The following is a 14203-nucleotide window of genomic DNA, read 5'->3' on the forward strand; positions in this document are numbered from 1 at the left end:
GTAAATATAGGCTTGAGCCAGACTCACTTACTCTGAGTAGTCGTAATTATCGTATTCCAGATCGAGGTCCTCTTCAAATTCATAGTCAGAGTAAGATTCCTCGTAGTATTCGGAAGTTGTAGATGTTATGGTACTGGTAGTTGTGTTAGTACTGCGTCACCGAATGAAGGAATAGTTTTGTTAGGTGGGTCAATGGTTAATTGAAGCATGCGAAAGTTTTCAAAAATGAAATCCCCTAGAATATTGACACTGACCTTCTATTGTAACGATGTTTGAACTGGAGAAAATTATCGCCATCGAATCGTACCGGTCTGTCTGATATTTCCCCACCGGAGACATCGAATCCCATGACTGGAATACACGAGACAAAGGATATAACCACTATAATATTTAACATCTGTTGGCTTGTCAGACCGCCAACAACGGAATACTCTAGTTAATACAAAACTTACAAAATTCGCAGTGTAGCCCACCGTAACCACTTGCGCATTTGCAAAGGTAGCTATTCAGCAACGGTAAACACACACCCCCATTGTGACAGGGATTTTCGTTACTGGGACATGGTAAACCGTCGTACACTTCTGTATTGTGTTGTGTGAAGTTTACAGCCAAATTCTGGAAGGTTTTGCCATTCACCATTAATCTCTGAACAGCACCGACTAAACCAGTCCAAGCACCAGCAAGCCGATGAACCTCTCTCCAGTGTCTGTAACATTTGAAAAATCAATTAATTTCCAAGTTTATCATAGCAAGGGGCCCTACAGGGAACATAAAAATTGAGCAAATGAGTTTGACGACATCGAATCGGATGCATCAAACAATACTCACTTGACCCCTCCTATATAAAGCGGCATCTCCAGATTGAGTTCCGTCAGCGGATTACCGGAGAAGCCTCTAGCAACAGTTCCCTCATCCAGCTGCAGCAATCCCTCCCTCCCAAGTCTGCTGATCCTCACACAATGCCAAGTATCAAGGCTAACGACATCTGGCGAGGTGATATTAGCGATTCCACTCCCAAGATTAAACCTGAACTCCAACTTCCCTTGGACCATATTCAGACTGATAAAATCACCTCTTCCATTATTCATCTGTCCATTGTACAGCAGTAGTCCATCATTAGCCCTGGTCAGGAACCAGAGCTCGATAGAAAATGCTTTGGAAACACCTTCAAGAGAAGCCAACTCCACGAAACCATCGCCAGTGAACTCAGGCACAAGGAATTCCGTCAGGTCAGCATCGAGGACATCGCAGTGTTCTCCAGTTCTACCTGGTGGACACTTGCAGACGTAGCCACCCTGGGGTAGAATGTCGCAAACACCGTTGTTCTTGCAGGGCTCTCCGATGCACGGATCCAATGACTCCTCACAGTTGACTCCTGTATACTGTGGAGGACACATGCACTTGTACTCTGGCGGTGCATACTGCGTCACTGCATAATTGTCGTGCTCAAAGCTCGGCTCATAATCCAACTCATAATCGTAATCACACTCAGCGCCTATGCACTTCTTCCTCGGATGTTTCTTCGATCTCTTCTGCTTCGGGCTTCCGTCCACAGTAGTGCAGTGAGATCCTTTACACTTGACGACATTGAATCCTGCTGTTGTATGTCCTCCCTTCCGTTTGTTTTTCCCTCTTTTGGAGCTGGAACACTCGCGGCCGTTGCACAGGTCCTCCTCGAAGATCGGCTGACAGGTGGCACCGTTCTGACACGGAAGGGACGCGCAGGCATTATCCGTACATTCTTTCACGCGATACGTCTCGAGTACTTCCTTGTCGTGATTGATGTGCAGGTCGACTGATAATCGATTGATCTTCAATTTTCGTATGCAACCCAAGAGGCCCTGATTAGTCCCAATGTTGTCAAAGACTCGGCTGTAGTTCGTGGGAACGTTGCCCACGAAGGTATCTTGATTGAGATCGAGGGATTTCAGGATCCCCTGGGATTTTCCATCTATGTCCTCTCCGTTATTGAAGATCAAGACGCCGTCTTTGTGGTAACGTTTGGCCGTCACATGGTGAAAGTTTTTCGGGGTAACGCGTTCGGGGGACGTCAAAATCACAGGGCCGTTTCCCAGATTGTAGCGAAATTGGAGAAAACCGTCGATGATGGCGAGGGACACGAAGTCCCCGGTTCCATCGTTCTTCTGCTGATTGTAGAGGATTATTCCATTGTCGGCGTATGTCTTGAATTCAACTTCGATGCTGAACTTGTGGTAGGCTTTTAGGCGGCTCATACGAACGTAGGACTTGCCGTCGAAGGAGGGAATTTGGTACTCTCGCTTGTTGATCTCTTCGTCGCAAAGGAGGCCGGTGTAGTTTGGACGACAGATACAGACGAACGTCGAGGAGGGGAGGTCAATGCAGGTGGAGGATGAGTGACAGGGGTAGGAAAGACAGGCACGCAGTTCTTTGGATGGCGTCACTGGCAGGTAGTTGGCTGGAAGATGAAGAGATATCTCTGAGATGTGTTGAAGGATTAAAGATCAAGTTAGTCACAAGATTAAGTCGGTTAAGACTATTTGAAGCATGATGGCTTGGGTAATAGTAAGTGTAAAGTGCAAAAATGTCTCGTTATTTCACTCCCATTACCACGCAAGAATTTTATTTACCAAAGCACTCCTGCCGATCGCTCGTCTCGGAGAATCCACTAGAGCAAATGCATCCCCCATTAACACATTCGCTATTCGGTATTGTGCAGTCCTTATCGTCAGCACAAAGATCCCCGAGAAGCGCAGTAACCACGCGAATTGTTGCTGGGGTCGGTCTTGATGCCGCTGCGACACCTGGAAACCCATGATCATTATCCACCACTGTAACAATCCCTGGAAAGTACGAAAATGAAACGAGGGCGGAAGAATGCAGGGAATGGTGAAGACAGTGATAAAAAGCTACGGGTACTCGTGTATTACCGTGTTTGAGATTGTCTCGGTCGATAGTGATGGTCTCTTGCTGTGCCCGATGGGTGTAGTAATATCTGGAATCTGGCTCGGGACCAAGAAGATGCCTGGTTGACTTGGACAATGGAGAAATTGCTGCTGCGGGCTGCGTGTACTGGACAGCTGTAAATCTCTTCACAGGAAAGTCTGTATTCACCTTCGGATCGTCTAGAAAATTTTTGAAGAAGAAGAGTTTTGATTTTTTTTCATTTTTATGCTTCGATCAGAATTGATACTAATCCATTAATTCGATAGGGTAAGTGATCAATTGTGTCTCAATTATTCCCTAAATTTACAACAGCCTTTTGTCATAGAGGGACAAGTACTTGAAGTAATTCTTTATTTAATTAGACTCCACCAATGGAGACAAATGAGCATTTTGAGGCACTTGAGAATTTGAAGCTCGAGTCTCTTGGAAATAAATAGCGGACCATAATGTTCATTTATCCTCGAAAACTCATCATTGAAAAGAAAATGGAGGAATGGGAGAAGCGTTCCTCTGGAAAATAAGAGGGTAGAGTACCCTTTGGTATTCGCGTTGTAATTCATAAGTAAAAATGGAATATAAATGGGAAAGCATTCAGGGGCTAATTTGAGGAGGACAAAACCCAGCAAATGAAAAACCGTATCGTTGCACTTTGGAACATCTTACGAGTGGTTTGATGAAAATGAAGGAAGGGAGTTTAATTAATTTCCGTAACGGCCTGTGCATCCTATTATTTCACTTCAAAGGCTGACTTTCATTGGTTTTTCCACTTGGCCTCAGATTCGAGGGTATTATTTTGATACGCGGAGCTTTTGAACTGTTCGTTTGATTATAGAATGGTTTTTGCCAGGCAAAATAGAGTAATAAATGGGACTTTTGGTGGTACAATAGCATTTTTATTGCTGGAGGAGGGAGAGTACTAATCTGGGGATTTTTGAAGTTCGGTTACTGACGCGTGAGGAATGGCCTTTTCATGACCAGAATTTCAATGGTTATTTTTTTGGTATCGTTTTAGGCTGATGCAGTGCTTTTAGGGAAGTACTGGTTATCGATTTTTAGAATTTATTTTGTCGCTTGAAATTCGATCTGTGAAATTGTCAAAAAATCGCGTCAATTGTCCTTCACATATATTAGCATTGGTAAGCAGTACCCATCGACTTCGAAAACAAGAAACTACCAAAGAAAATGGAGAAGCGTGGTAGCCATTCAGCCATCGATTTATTCGTGACTTTTTCCCCCAATGATCGTCATTAGTCACCCCTGAGGCTATTTCCGAACACGTTAAATGCATCAAACTCTCTCATTTTTCGATACTTGGTTCTCCGGCCCTACCACCCAGCCAAAACGACGTCATCCATTATTTACAAGATTCAAACCACCAGCTAAAGGATCACAAAGTACCTTAGAATTTTCTCCCTGCAAATCTCCCTCTGTCTCTTCCGTTTTCATTTCCCCCCCAAACTTGTCGACAGTTGACAGAGACGAAGAGACCCGAAATAATCCTACAAAAGCTATTTATTCCGTTATTACTTATGCCTGAGATCCTATTATTTATTCACTAGGCGAAACTGATCTGTTATGTTTAAAATACAGAGCTGTCCAGAATATTTTCACGCGGCCAAACTCTGAAAAATGGGTTTGGAGGGCTGACTACAAAAGGAAATCATTAAAATATTCAATCAGAAATTAATTATTCACTATCTTCACTGGGGCTTTATTTAATTTATGAAAAGACTAAATATACTGTGAGAAAGATTATTGATCTTGGTGAATTTTTAATAAATTTCAGGCAGTTATAAATTTTTTAATTAAAACCTGAAAATTTTAGATTACAATCTGAAAACTATTTGAATCTGAGAACATCTGGTGGATTTTTAACGATAAGATCACTTGATGTACGGACGGTTGGTTTGCAATTTAATAGATTCAAGTACAGAAGAGAGGAGTTAAGAGGGAACTCCGGAGTTCCTGGAAAGAGTGCACTCCATCTTAAGACTTTCCATTTTCCTCGATACAAATTAGCGAGAATTGTAAAAGCCATTTCCCCTCGACAGTCCTAATTGTTATTCAATTCATCCCCTTTTAATGATGTTTCTTTATTTCTCAAGGGCCATAAATTACTCCGAAATTGTGCTGGAATTAATAGTTACATTTGTAGCCAATGGGAATGAACTTTTGAGAGAAACAAGAAATTTTACTCTCAGCTGACGGAATATTTAACAAAAAAATTATTTCCCCAGCCTGACCTGAAAACTTTTACCTGATTCTGCATCATGAATGGTATCTTTTCTTTTTCATTCACTTTTCGTTCGCTTTTTTTTCTTTTTCATTCGTCTTTTTATCACTGGAATGAAAAAATGATAAAAAAAATAACGATCTCGCGGAGATGAGCAAGAAGATGGGAGATACTGCAGTGCATGAGGGCGTAAATGATTCAGTAGTATATTGAGAGGGTGAGAAGGGGAAGCATATGTGCTCTTTTTGAGGTATGATGTGAGCGCGTGTGTGGAGAACGTTATAGTTGGTTGACTGACCGCATGAGATGCACACAGTGATTTACTTAAGGTCACCTTTGAGGGGCCAGTTTCACGAGTCAACTTTGCTCAATTACCTGTTTCGGGGGGTACGTAGGAGCGCAGAGGGCTTTATCGATGAGTCCATGCGACGAAAATGGACGGTTTATTGGCGGATTTTTTGAGAGTTGGGTTTTTTGTGTCAGTTAGACGTTTGCCTATCTGACCAGGGGGTTTGTAAAGCGAGGGGCATTCAATATTTTTGTCTAATTGTACAACGATATGATTTTTTGACGATTAGAATCCTTAAAGAGAATATTTTCTCGGGAGCATATACTTGAAGAAACAAAAAATATGCAAGTTTCCTGTTAAAGAAGAGCATTTTGTCAGAAAGATCTGGAAAAATCTTCGTTACAGACGAGAAAATTTTGTACGACACAAAGGGGAATAATCATCAGGTCATGAAGATTATTAATCTGCGAAAAATCAAGTTTTATTATGCCTTATTACAGCTGCCTGTAGTACCTCTCAAGAACTTCTAATTGCAACAGTTAATAATCAACATTTTCTCTACAAATATCCCAAGAAACAATTAACACACGTAAATAGCTCATCAACAATTAAATCATTAGTCTCACTATTAGTATCATCATGAAATCATGTTATTATCGATTGATCGTGCGTCGAGCAGTGTTACCAGCTCAGATTATGTCAATATTTCAACAAATAAAGCGGCACATAAGGCGAACGCTCTGTGAACCCACCTCGGCAACGTCCAAACGCCTGTGTTACAACGTCCGCTTGATGACGACAGGCATACAAACGTAATTCACACTCGTTTGCGTATGTCTGTCCATCACTACCACAAACTGGCACTGATGGTACATCAGTTGGACAGGAGGATGGACACTCGCAATGAGGACCACCGCCAATTTCAGTGCAATGACCGCCAGAATAGCATTCCAACTCGTTACAGCTTGTTGGCATTGGTACACTAGTGTCCGCTGAAATTGAGAGAACATTCTTCAAGGCTCTGCTACAATATTGATAATATTCGTCCAACTGTCGTGGCCTCATTAATTAAAAATGGGGTATTACTAATAAGTGAGTCGCTGGGTCGTTACAGAATATTTTCGCCAGTAATGACTCGACGACTTCTAACGAGTTAGGACATTAGGGCATTGGAATAATGCAAACCTGAGAAACAACCGGTGGGTGTGAGGATCTTATTATGATCCGTACAAATAGTACACTTTTGTCCCTGGATGTGGTGCTTGCAGACGCATCGTCCTGTCATTTGTTCGCAATCCTCCCGGACAGAACCGAAGAGTGAGCAGCCGCAGGCTGAAATTTCACGAAATATTTATCCCAATTTTTTAAACAGTAGTAGTAACAATTCGCAGAGAGAGTAGTTGACTGAATACAACGATAAATTAAAATTAAATATTCTCTCTCCGTAGTATTCACAAAATTATCTCTTACGAATGCATCCCTGATGTCCCTCGCTGATTTTCGGTAATCCCCAGTATCCTGGCATACACCTGTCACACTTAAGACCCCCAACACCCGGCCGACACTCGCACTGTCCAGTCTCTGGATTACATGTGTCGGAGATACTTCCCAACCTGTTGCAATTGCAGAGACTGGGACAACCGGCGCCGTCGGGTCCCAATGCAGCAGTTTTTCCGTCTGGACAGCAGCCATGCCAAGAGTCCAGGCACTTGACGACTTGAATCCCCTGGACTACTTGTGATATAAAATGGTGAAAGGGAAAAAACGATAAGCATTTCGTGTACTCGAGCAATTGGTTGGAAATTTTAAACGGGTGTACCTTTCTTGCAGCAACGTGCAAATCGAGTAGTTTGGTGGCAATAACTGTTACTGGGACAGTCACGTCTGTCTGGACCACTTCCGCAGTCGTATTCCTTGCCCTCGTCGTCGGTTAATGGGGGATCTCCACTGCAGGGTTTCACTTCCATACCTGGGGGATATTTATTTGATAAGAAAAGGAGAAAGTTGGAGAAAGCGACGAGAGAAGGAAATTTTCTAGAATTTTTTTCTGTTTTTTTTTATTATGAATTCAGGCCGACACTTCGATTCGATTAACATCGATTTGTCCCTAAATTTTTGGTGTATATAGTCGATGGGCATTTGGTGTAGAGCATCGATAAAAGCAGAAAAGCGTTAATGAGGCAAGGAGAAGCTTGGGAAGCCACAAACCTTGACACAGGTCCAGGGGCCTGAGTCTGAGTTCCTGCTGCCTCTGACAGGCTTCAATTTTCATGAAGCAGGCTGACGGATAAATCTTAAGGTCACTTCCGCAAACTGGCATGGCACTTTCCTCATTCTCAGCATTACAATCAAACTTGCAGCTACACCTCGGAAATCTATCTGGTCCGAGCTCACAGGTGGCCTCAAAATCACAGTGTATGTCCTTACAAGCTTCTCGCTCCTGAGTGCTCGTTACCTCGGCAACGGTTGTTGGTAGCCGTGTCACAGACGGTGTTGACATTGTAGCTGGGGTTTATACGAGTTTTGGTTAATGGTTAGTAGGACACGCAAGCACTGGGCTGTTAGTGAATTAAAAATTCTGGAGGAAGTAGTAAAAACCTATTCGAGTCAGCCACTACCTTTCTTCCAAGATTTCCCAACTCTGGTTAATAATATCTTCCATAAAAAGTATTGAAACGTATTTTTTCTGAACTCAGCAACTATTTGGAGGATTCCAACGCTAATAAGTAAAAAAAATGATTGTAAGTTCGTTTTTTTGAGATTTTTGAATTGAACAGAACAGAATTGCCTCGTTATCAAGACGATTCCCAGACAACGTGAATAGAATGGACCAGAGCCGAATCGTTTTAACCCATTTCCCCTGATTCACTCCTTCCTCGAGCCCCGAACTCAGTATCAGTGCTCGTACTGAATCCAAATTGATAACAACTAATTTGAGAGAGTGTAGGGAGTATTGAAAACTTACTCAGTGCAGCAACAGCAAATTTCTCACCGCACTCTCCATGAAATGCTACGTGCAGACTTGAAAGTTTACTTCTGAGTTTGTCGCAGGCAGTTCGTTGTAAGTCGCACTCGGATGGGTATGTCTTTGCGTCAGTACCACATACCGGCTCGCCAGTTGGTTCTGGACAGCTTTCGGGACAGACGCACTCACCCGCCGAGCAGTGGGCGCCGTTTTTACACTCGATGTTGGAACATTGCGCTGTGAAAGTTGTTTTTTTATTTTTAGTCAGGACTTTTTGTCTAGTTCTTGGGAAATTCAAGTGAAAAGGGTACGAGTGAATCAGACGATCGGTTTTAAATTGAGTTTGCAAAGTCCAGGAGTTTTTGTACGATGTGTTTGGAAACAATTTTCAAAGTGGATTTTAGAATCGAGATTATTTTTTTTTTTGCTCAATGTACAGCTCCAGCGAACTTCCACTATATTAGTCATTAACCCCACTCCACTCCCAGCAATTATCTCCCTCTCATTGGATCGATAGGACCCCACTCTTAATCACTTCTTCCTCCAACATTTTCATTAACCCATAAAAAACATATACTCACAGCACTCGCCCTCAAAAGCCACCGTAATGCTGGTCTGCATCGTGCACGATGCATTTTGCATCGCGCACTCATTAGCATAAGTAACCCCATCACTTCCGCACACCTTTCTCTCTCCCTCTTTATCCTGAAACAACCGGTGAAAAATAAAATCTCACATAATTCAGAGCCTCACAAATATATGAAAAACATCGATCAAGAAATCGACTATCGAGCCACGACGCAGGGATATTCCAGAAATAACAATGTCATATCGAACATTTCTACGTTCATTGAATCTCAAATAGAGGAAACACTCGTTACATTTCGTTCACTTGTTGCGCATGCAACCCTGCATACACCTCCATCCCTCTCCCCCCTCCCATCCCCTTTATGAAATTTTATACTTAATTAGTCGTGCTTATATTCATTTCAGTCAGTCGTTTGTTTGCTCGTTAAAACTTTTTTTCCTTCACTTCCACAACTTTTCTTTTTCCCTTCATTCGATTTTTTATTTCATCTGAGTCTTGCACGGGACAACTAGGGACATTGAAGGGGCGAAGCAAATGGATGGTGGTGGTGGAGGGGGGCGGGGGTGGGGGGTACTATGGTGTTATTGAAACAATATGTAACTAAGTGGAGCGCAGTGGAGAAAGGGACCTTCTAGCCGTTCGTTTGAATGCATACGTGCAGAGGCTTCATTAGTTCTAATTGGGATTCGAGACCGCTGTGGTGTTTGTGGTGGTCGGGTGCAAGGGAATAATAGTTATTATGGCATAGCCGCGGTTGGCAATGGCCGGTGGTAACGCTTGTGCGAGGGAAAATAGGGGGTGGTGGAGAGGGACGATAGGTTCGTTTAATTCGGGGCAGCAAATACTGGGTTTAAGTCTAATTAGCTGCTTGAGGACTTGAGACCCACGAAGGCGGGATGAGATTTTTATTTGATAATTATTTCGGAAAAATTGGGGAAACGAGTCTTTGACCGAATTTATTGCTGTTTAGAATAAAAATTCTGGTGCCAAAATTAGAAAATTGAACTAAAAAATTAATTAGAGATAAGTTAGAAAGAACGCTGGAGAATCGATTGAAATTCCCACTGAATATCGGTATTTCCTCCCCCACCCAGGACTCTCCAACCTCCATTTTATCTCTCCCTTAAACTTCCCCATAATGCGGGACGCCAAATAATGGCATCTCCTATTGGATTTCCCTTCGTGTTGCCATTTGCTGACTCCAGAAATTTCGAATTCAGTGGAGTTAAGGTTTCAGCATTTCTCTAAATTGAGAGAATCGCCATTTTTTTAAATCGTCAGCGCCTGGCGAATTCCAGAATTAGCGAGATACCATGAAAATGACAAATAATTAATATATTGTTATAAGTGCAAGAAAGACCGGTTTTCCTCACGTCCCCGCAGCACATGCAATTTTTCTGATGCCACGAATATCCCAAGCATCTCTTTAACGACTGATTACACTTCGTGTAACCATCCCTACGTCATCACCCTCGTGTTCCAGGATTCACCGTTCAGGATGCTGGTACCGCATGCCCGAAGAGCGGATGAATCCACTCGATCGAGTCTACGCGCGCCGATTACCGATAAGAATGCCCCAGTCTGACTGATAATGGGAGTGGGGGCAATTTTTGTGGCCTCGTTGGCGTTACCCAACTATGTTCGATTCCACCCAATAAGCACCGGGTAGCTGGCTCAACCCTCCAGCCATCTTTCTATCTACAACCCCTCTCTCGTGCTCATTGACATTACAACCTCCGCCGAAAACCATTTTATGATTCTGGGTATATTTTTTTTCAAGGTTCAGTGGTTTAAACGACTTTCCGGGTGATTTTTATCGGTGATGCAGGTGGAAAGGTTCAAATTGGTGATGAACGAGATTCATAAAGATTGGAGAAGATGATGAGAAGATAAATCAAATTGAAGAGGCGAAAATTTTCAATTTTTGCTCGAGAACATGAATTTTTTGCAGTTGAAATTTGCAATAGAGTTTTCTGAAGCCGAATATCCCCTGGACGTATCATCCTGATAAAAATCATAATCTTAAACACGAGGAAATAAATGTTATGGCCACCATATACCGCAAAGAAAGCATAAAGCATTCACGAGAACATGTTTTCTCGTGATTCACCCCCTCCGGTAGTTATATACCCCGAGATGGAATGCTCTTCATGCACCCTCCACGTAATTTACATTGTTTGACAAGAAGCACTATACCCCAGTGCGGCGAATGCTTTGAAGTTGTGACTCAAAGGGGAAGTAACGTTTTCCCCTCATTTTTTTCATTCTAAAATTTTCCTCTCCCTCTCTGTCTCTCTGGACATTTTTTCCCCCTCGGTTCAACGCAGAGCAAAGCCAGTACCTGGAGGAGCAACCCCCCGGTGGAAGTGGCGCACGTAGGGGCCCACCCTGGCTACATACATTTACGAACAAAGGTGGATTATTCCAGGGGAAAGAGCCATGAGTACCGGGTACAACAGTACTATTCATCCAGGAGGAATCCGATGCAATTTATGGTAACGAGGTATTGTTATTCCAAAAACGAGACTCACCAACTCTCCGCAGTTAGTTGGACACACGCATTTTGCTTCACCAGTACTGTCGCTCTCGCATTTAGCGTAGTTGTTGCATTGTTTGCTCTCGCAGCCATCTGGAAAGATAAAAATTACATTTTTAGAGTGTTCATTTATTTTTTAACGCTCCTTCTGAAACTATCGTGACCATAAGTAGCTCCAGTCATCCCCTTATATCCCCACTGAAGCCTCGTTAATCCACAATTCCCTTCTTCTTCTCTCCTCCCCCTCCCCCTCCACCAAATAACGATAATTCACTGAAGAGGTGAATAAATATTCAATGAAATTTACAGCAGTGAAAATAAAATCAACGTTACGTATTTCACGCGATCTGTCGGCTCGCTCTCGTCTTGTGAATCTCTCTGTAGATTAAAACGCGGTTTCATGCATATCACGATGCCTTGGACTCTCTCTCACTTTCTCTCTCTCGCTCTCTCTGTCTTTACGCCCACCTACCGTGTGCTATGAGTTGTTACCCCGAGGCATGCATGCTGCATATGCATGTAAGCCCCATTGGCCCACCAAGCAGTCCTCTCCCCCGATACCGTTATACCCCAACATCACCACTACTCATTGTGTTACACGTACATCAAGTAAAATGTAGTGTTGAAGGTTCAAACCAACACCCTCTACATTCTGGGGCTCTAGGTCTATCTACGAGGTGAGTCCGTTGTCTCTGGAGATCTTGGAGTGAATTTCACTGACTCCTGGATACGAGTCCTCATCACACCCCTGGTATTCATCATCTGTATGAACTCCTCGCCTCATCTAGTCTTTTTACGAATTTCTCTCGGCCATGACGATTATTATTTTTTTTTTAATGGTTTTAAAACAGATGATTGTGAATAGCAACTCAAAGTCTCGATACAATAGAAGAAGCGATTGAGGTAATTTTTTTCGCACCACTTGCAATGAAAAAAGAATAAACGAATGTCATATTTCACTTTCCCTCCCTTCATTTCCATTTAAACTTCTATTTATGTCGATTCAACAAAACTTGATGCACCCTGAAAAGCGATTCTCCCGAGTTTATGATTTCTACCGTCAAACTTCTCAGAACATGACATTCAGAATGGCATTAATAAAGATTCTCGGGTATTTGCATAACTGCATCCCCTTCCTCTATCCTGGAAAACCCTTCCTTAAGCCAGGGAGAATTATCTTCTACAGCTTTGAATGAATATAGAAGTGAAGGGAGTATGGTTGGATGGTAAAAGTGAGAGGTATGAAGGAGGAAGTAAAATGGAAAAACAAAGTGGAGGAGACGGTGAAAAGTTGTCATTAAAATTCATGGGAATCTGTGACTATGATTCTTGCTTCATGTATTTGTGCATTTGTCATTATTCTCGAGATCGTTATTGTACAGATGGTGAGAGCGTATTTCTGGTCATTATATTTGGTCGTTTATTTGCGCGAGGGAAATTCAAAGGAGTGAAACGAGGAATATTCGACTGAGAAAATTATCGATTTTCAAGGGATAAATTGAATGAGAGGGTGCGATTGGTTTTTGGATTTCATGGGGGCAAAATCAATGGAGTAAGTTCTAAAACTTGGATGGAGAAGAATCGATAGGTCAAGAGGTCAGGGAACTGTTGAGAATTATTAATTAACTGGCTCCTCAAATTTTCTCATGCTCAATAAACCGATTATCTTCGTTACAGTGCTCTCGATCATCAACGCAATCCTCCCTCCTCCCCCACCCCCCGTGTATCCTCCGACGAGCGATATTCAGTTTCCTATAGTTCAGAAAGGTCTGTGGGTCATGGGGAGGCAGAACACGTGTACTCGGAAATTTCATGTACATACGTATGAGGTCAAACGCTAACGAGGCATTTCACAGGTGTTTATTTCACCTCAGAATTTACTCACGAACGTGAGTCTATTTTTGCCTAGATTTCACATCAACATGCCAGAAACAAAGCACTCATTTTTCAGGGAGTTGTTAAAAGTTGAAAAACATGAAGTTCAAAAATTTGGGAGCTAGTTTTTTTGGTCAACTAACCACTGCAAAGTCCAAAACTCTAATGCTTCGTCTCTATAACAAAGAAATCAATCGTTACTCACTGCACAAGCCCTGGTAGAGGACTTTGATCTCCCTCCGGTGCTGACAAGCCTCCAATCTGAGCTTGCACTCATTCCCATAGCTGATACCATCGTTACCGCAAACTGGATTGAATTCAACCGAGCATGTGGGACATTGGCAGGTAGCAGTATCTCCCTGCTCAGCGCAGATGGCTCCCCATTGACAGATCTGTGAGTAATCCGAGTGTTATTTCTCGCAGAAAACGAGAGGAAGAGAAAAAAAAATGAAGGAAAAAATTGGCGAAAAAAATTATTTGAAAGGAATGGGAAGTAAGAAAAATACTCTATCCAGAGGGAGAAAATTTTCCACGTCACGTTCTATTTCTATAACCCTCAGGATCGAGCGTGACTGGGCTCTTCATTACTCGGAACCGCTAGTAAAAAACGGAGAAAGGAAAATTCTAAAAGTTGATTTGATATTTTTTTTTCATTCTCATTTCGCTGGATTTTATTTTATTCGAGACTGCTGGCGATTTTTGATATTACTCTTCAATTTCATGGAGGGCATGTCCAATTAATAGGAATCAAAATATTTTCGCTTGAGACAGAAAGGTTTCTGTCAAAGCTG

The 14203-nt window shown here is 42.5% G+C and overlaps 1 protein-coding gene across 18 annotated transcripts in view; it reads right to left on the reverse strand.

The window, feature by feature from the left end:
- Positions 1-14203, reverse strand: part of LOC135168413 (agrin-like) — a 256515-nt gene that overhangs the window by 4333 nt on the left and 237979 nt on the right. For 12 of the 18 annotated variants that reach the window (XM_064132568.1, XM_064132558.1, XM_064132556.1 and 9 more), the window contains 15 exons: positions 13618-13804; positions 11533-11630; positions 8994-9117; positions 8413-8649; positions 7656-7952; positions 7267-7416; positions 6918-7181; positions 6633-6779; positions 6200-6439; positions 2910-3104; positions 2610-2822; positions 829-2437; positions 453-706; positions 255-351; positions 32-151 (listed from right to left, as the gene is read on the reverse strand). In XM_064132568.1, the coding sequence (XP_063988638.1) occupies positions 32-151; positions 255-351; positions 453-706; positions 829-2437; positions 2610-2822; positions 2910-3104; positions 6200-6439; positions 6633-6779; positions 6918-7181; positions 7267-7416; positions 7656-7952; positions 8413-8649; positions 8994-9117; positions 11533-11630; positions 13618-13804 (4232 nt within the window). The remainder of the gene's footprint in view (positions 1-31; positions 152-254; positions 352-452; positions 707-828; positions 2438-2609; positions 2823-2909; positions 3105-6199; positions 6440-6632; positions 6780-6917; positions 7182-7266; positions 7417-7655; positions 7953-8412; positions 8650-8993; positions 9118-11532; positions 11631-13617; positions 13805-14203) is intronic. The other 6 variants (XM_064132563.1, XM_064132559.1, XM_064132562.1 and 3 more) reach the window with 6 other exon arrangements.

Source organism: Diachasmimorpha longicaudata, chromosome 13, assembly GCF_034640455.1.
Source record: "Diachasmimorpha longicaudata isolate KC_UGA_2023 chromosome 13, iyDiaLong2, whole genome shotgun sequence".
In the NCBI taxonomy this organism is placed as follows: domain Eukaryota; kingdom Metazoa; phylum Arthropoda; class Insecta; order Hymenoptera; family Braconidae; genus Diachasmimorpha; species Diachasmimorpha longicaudata.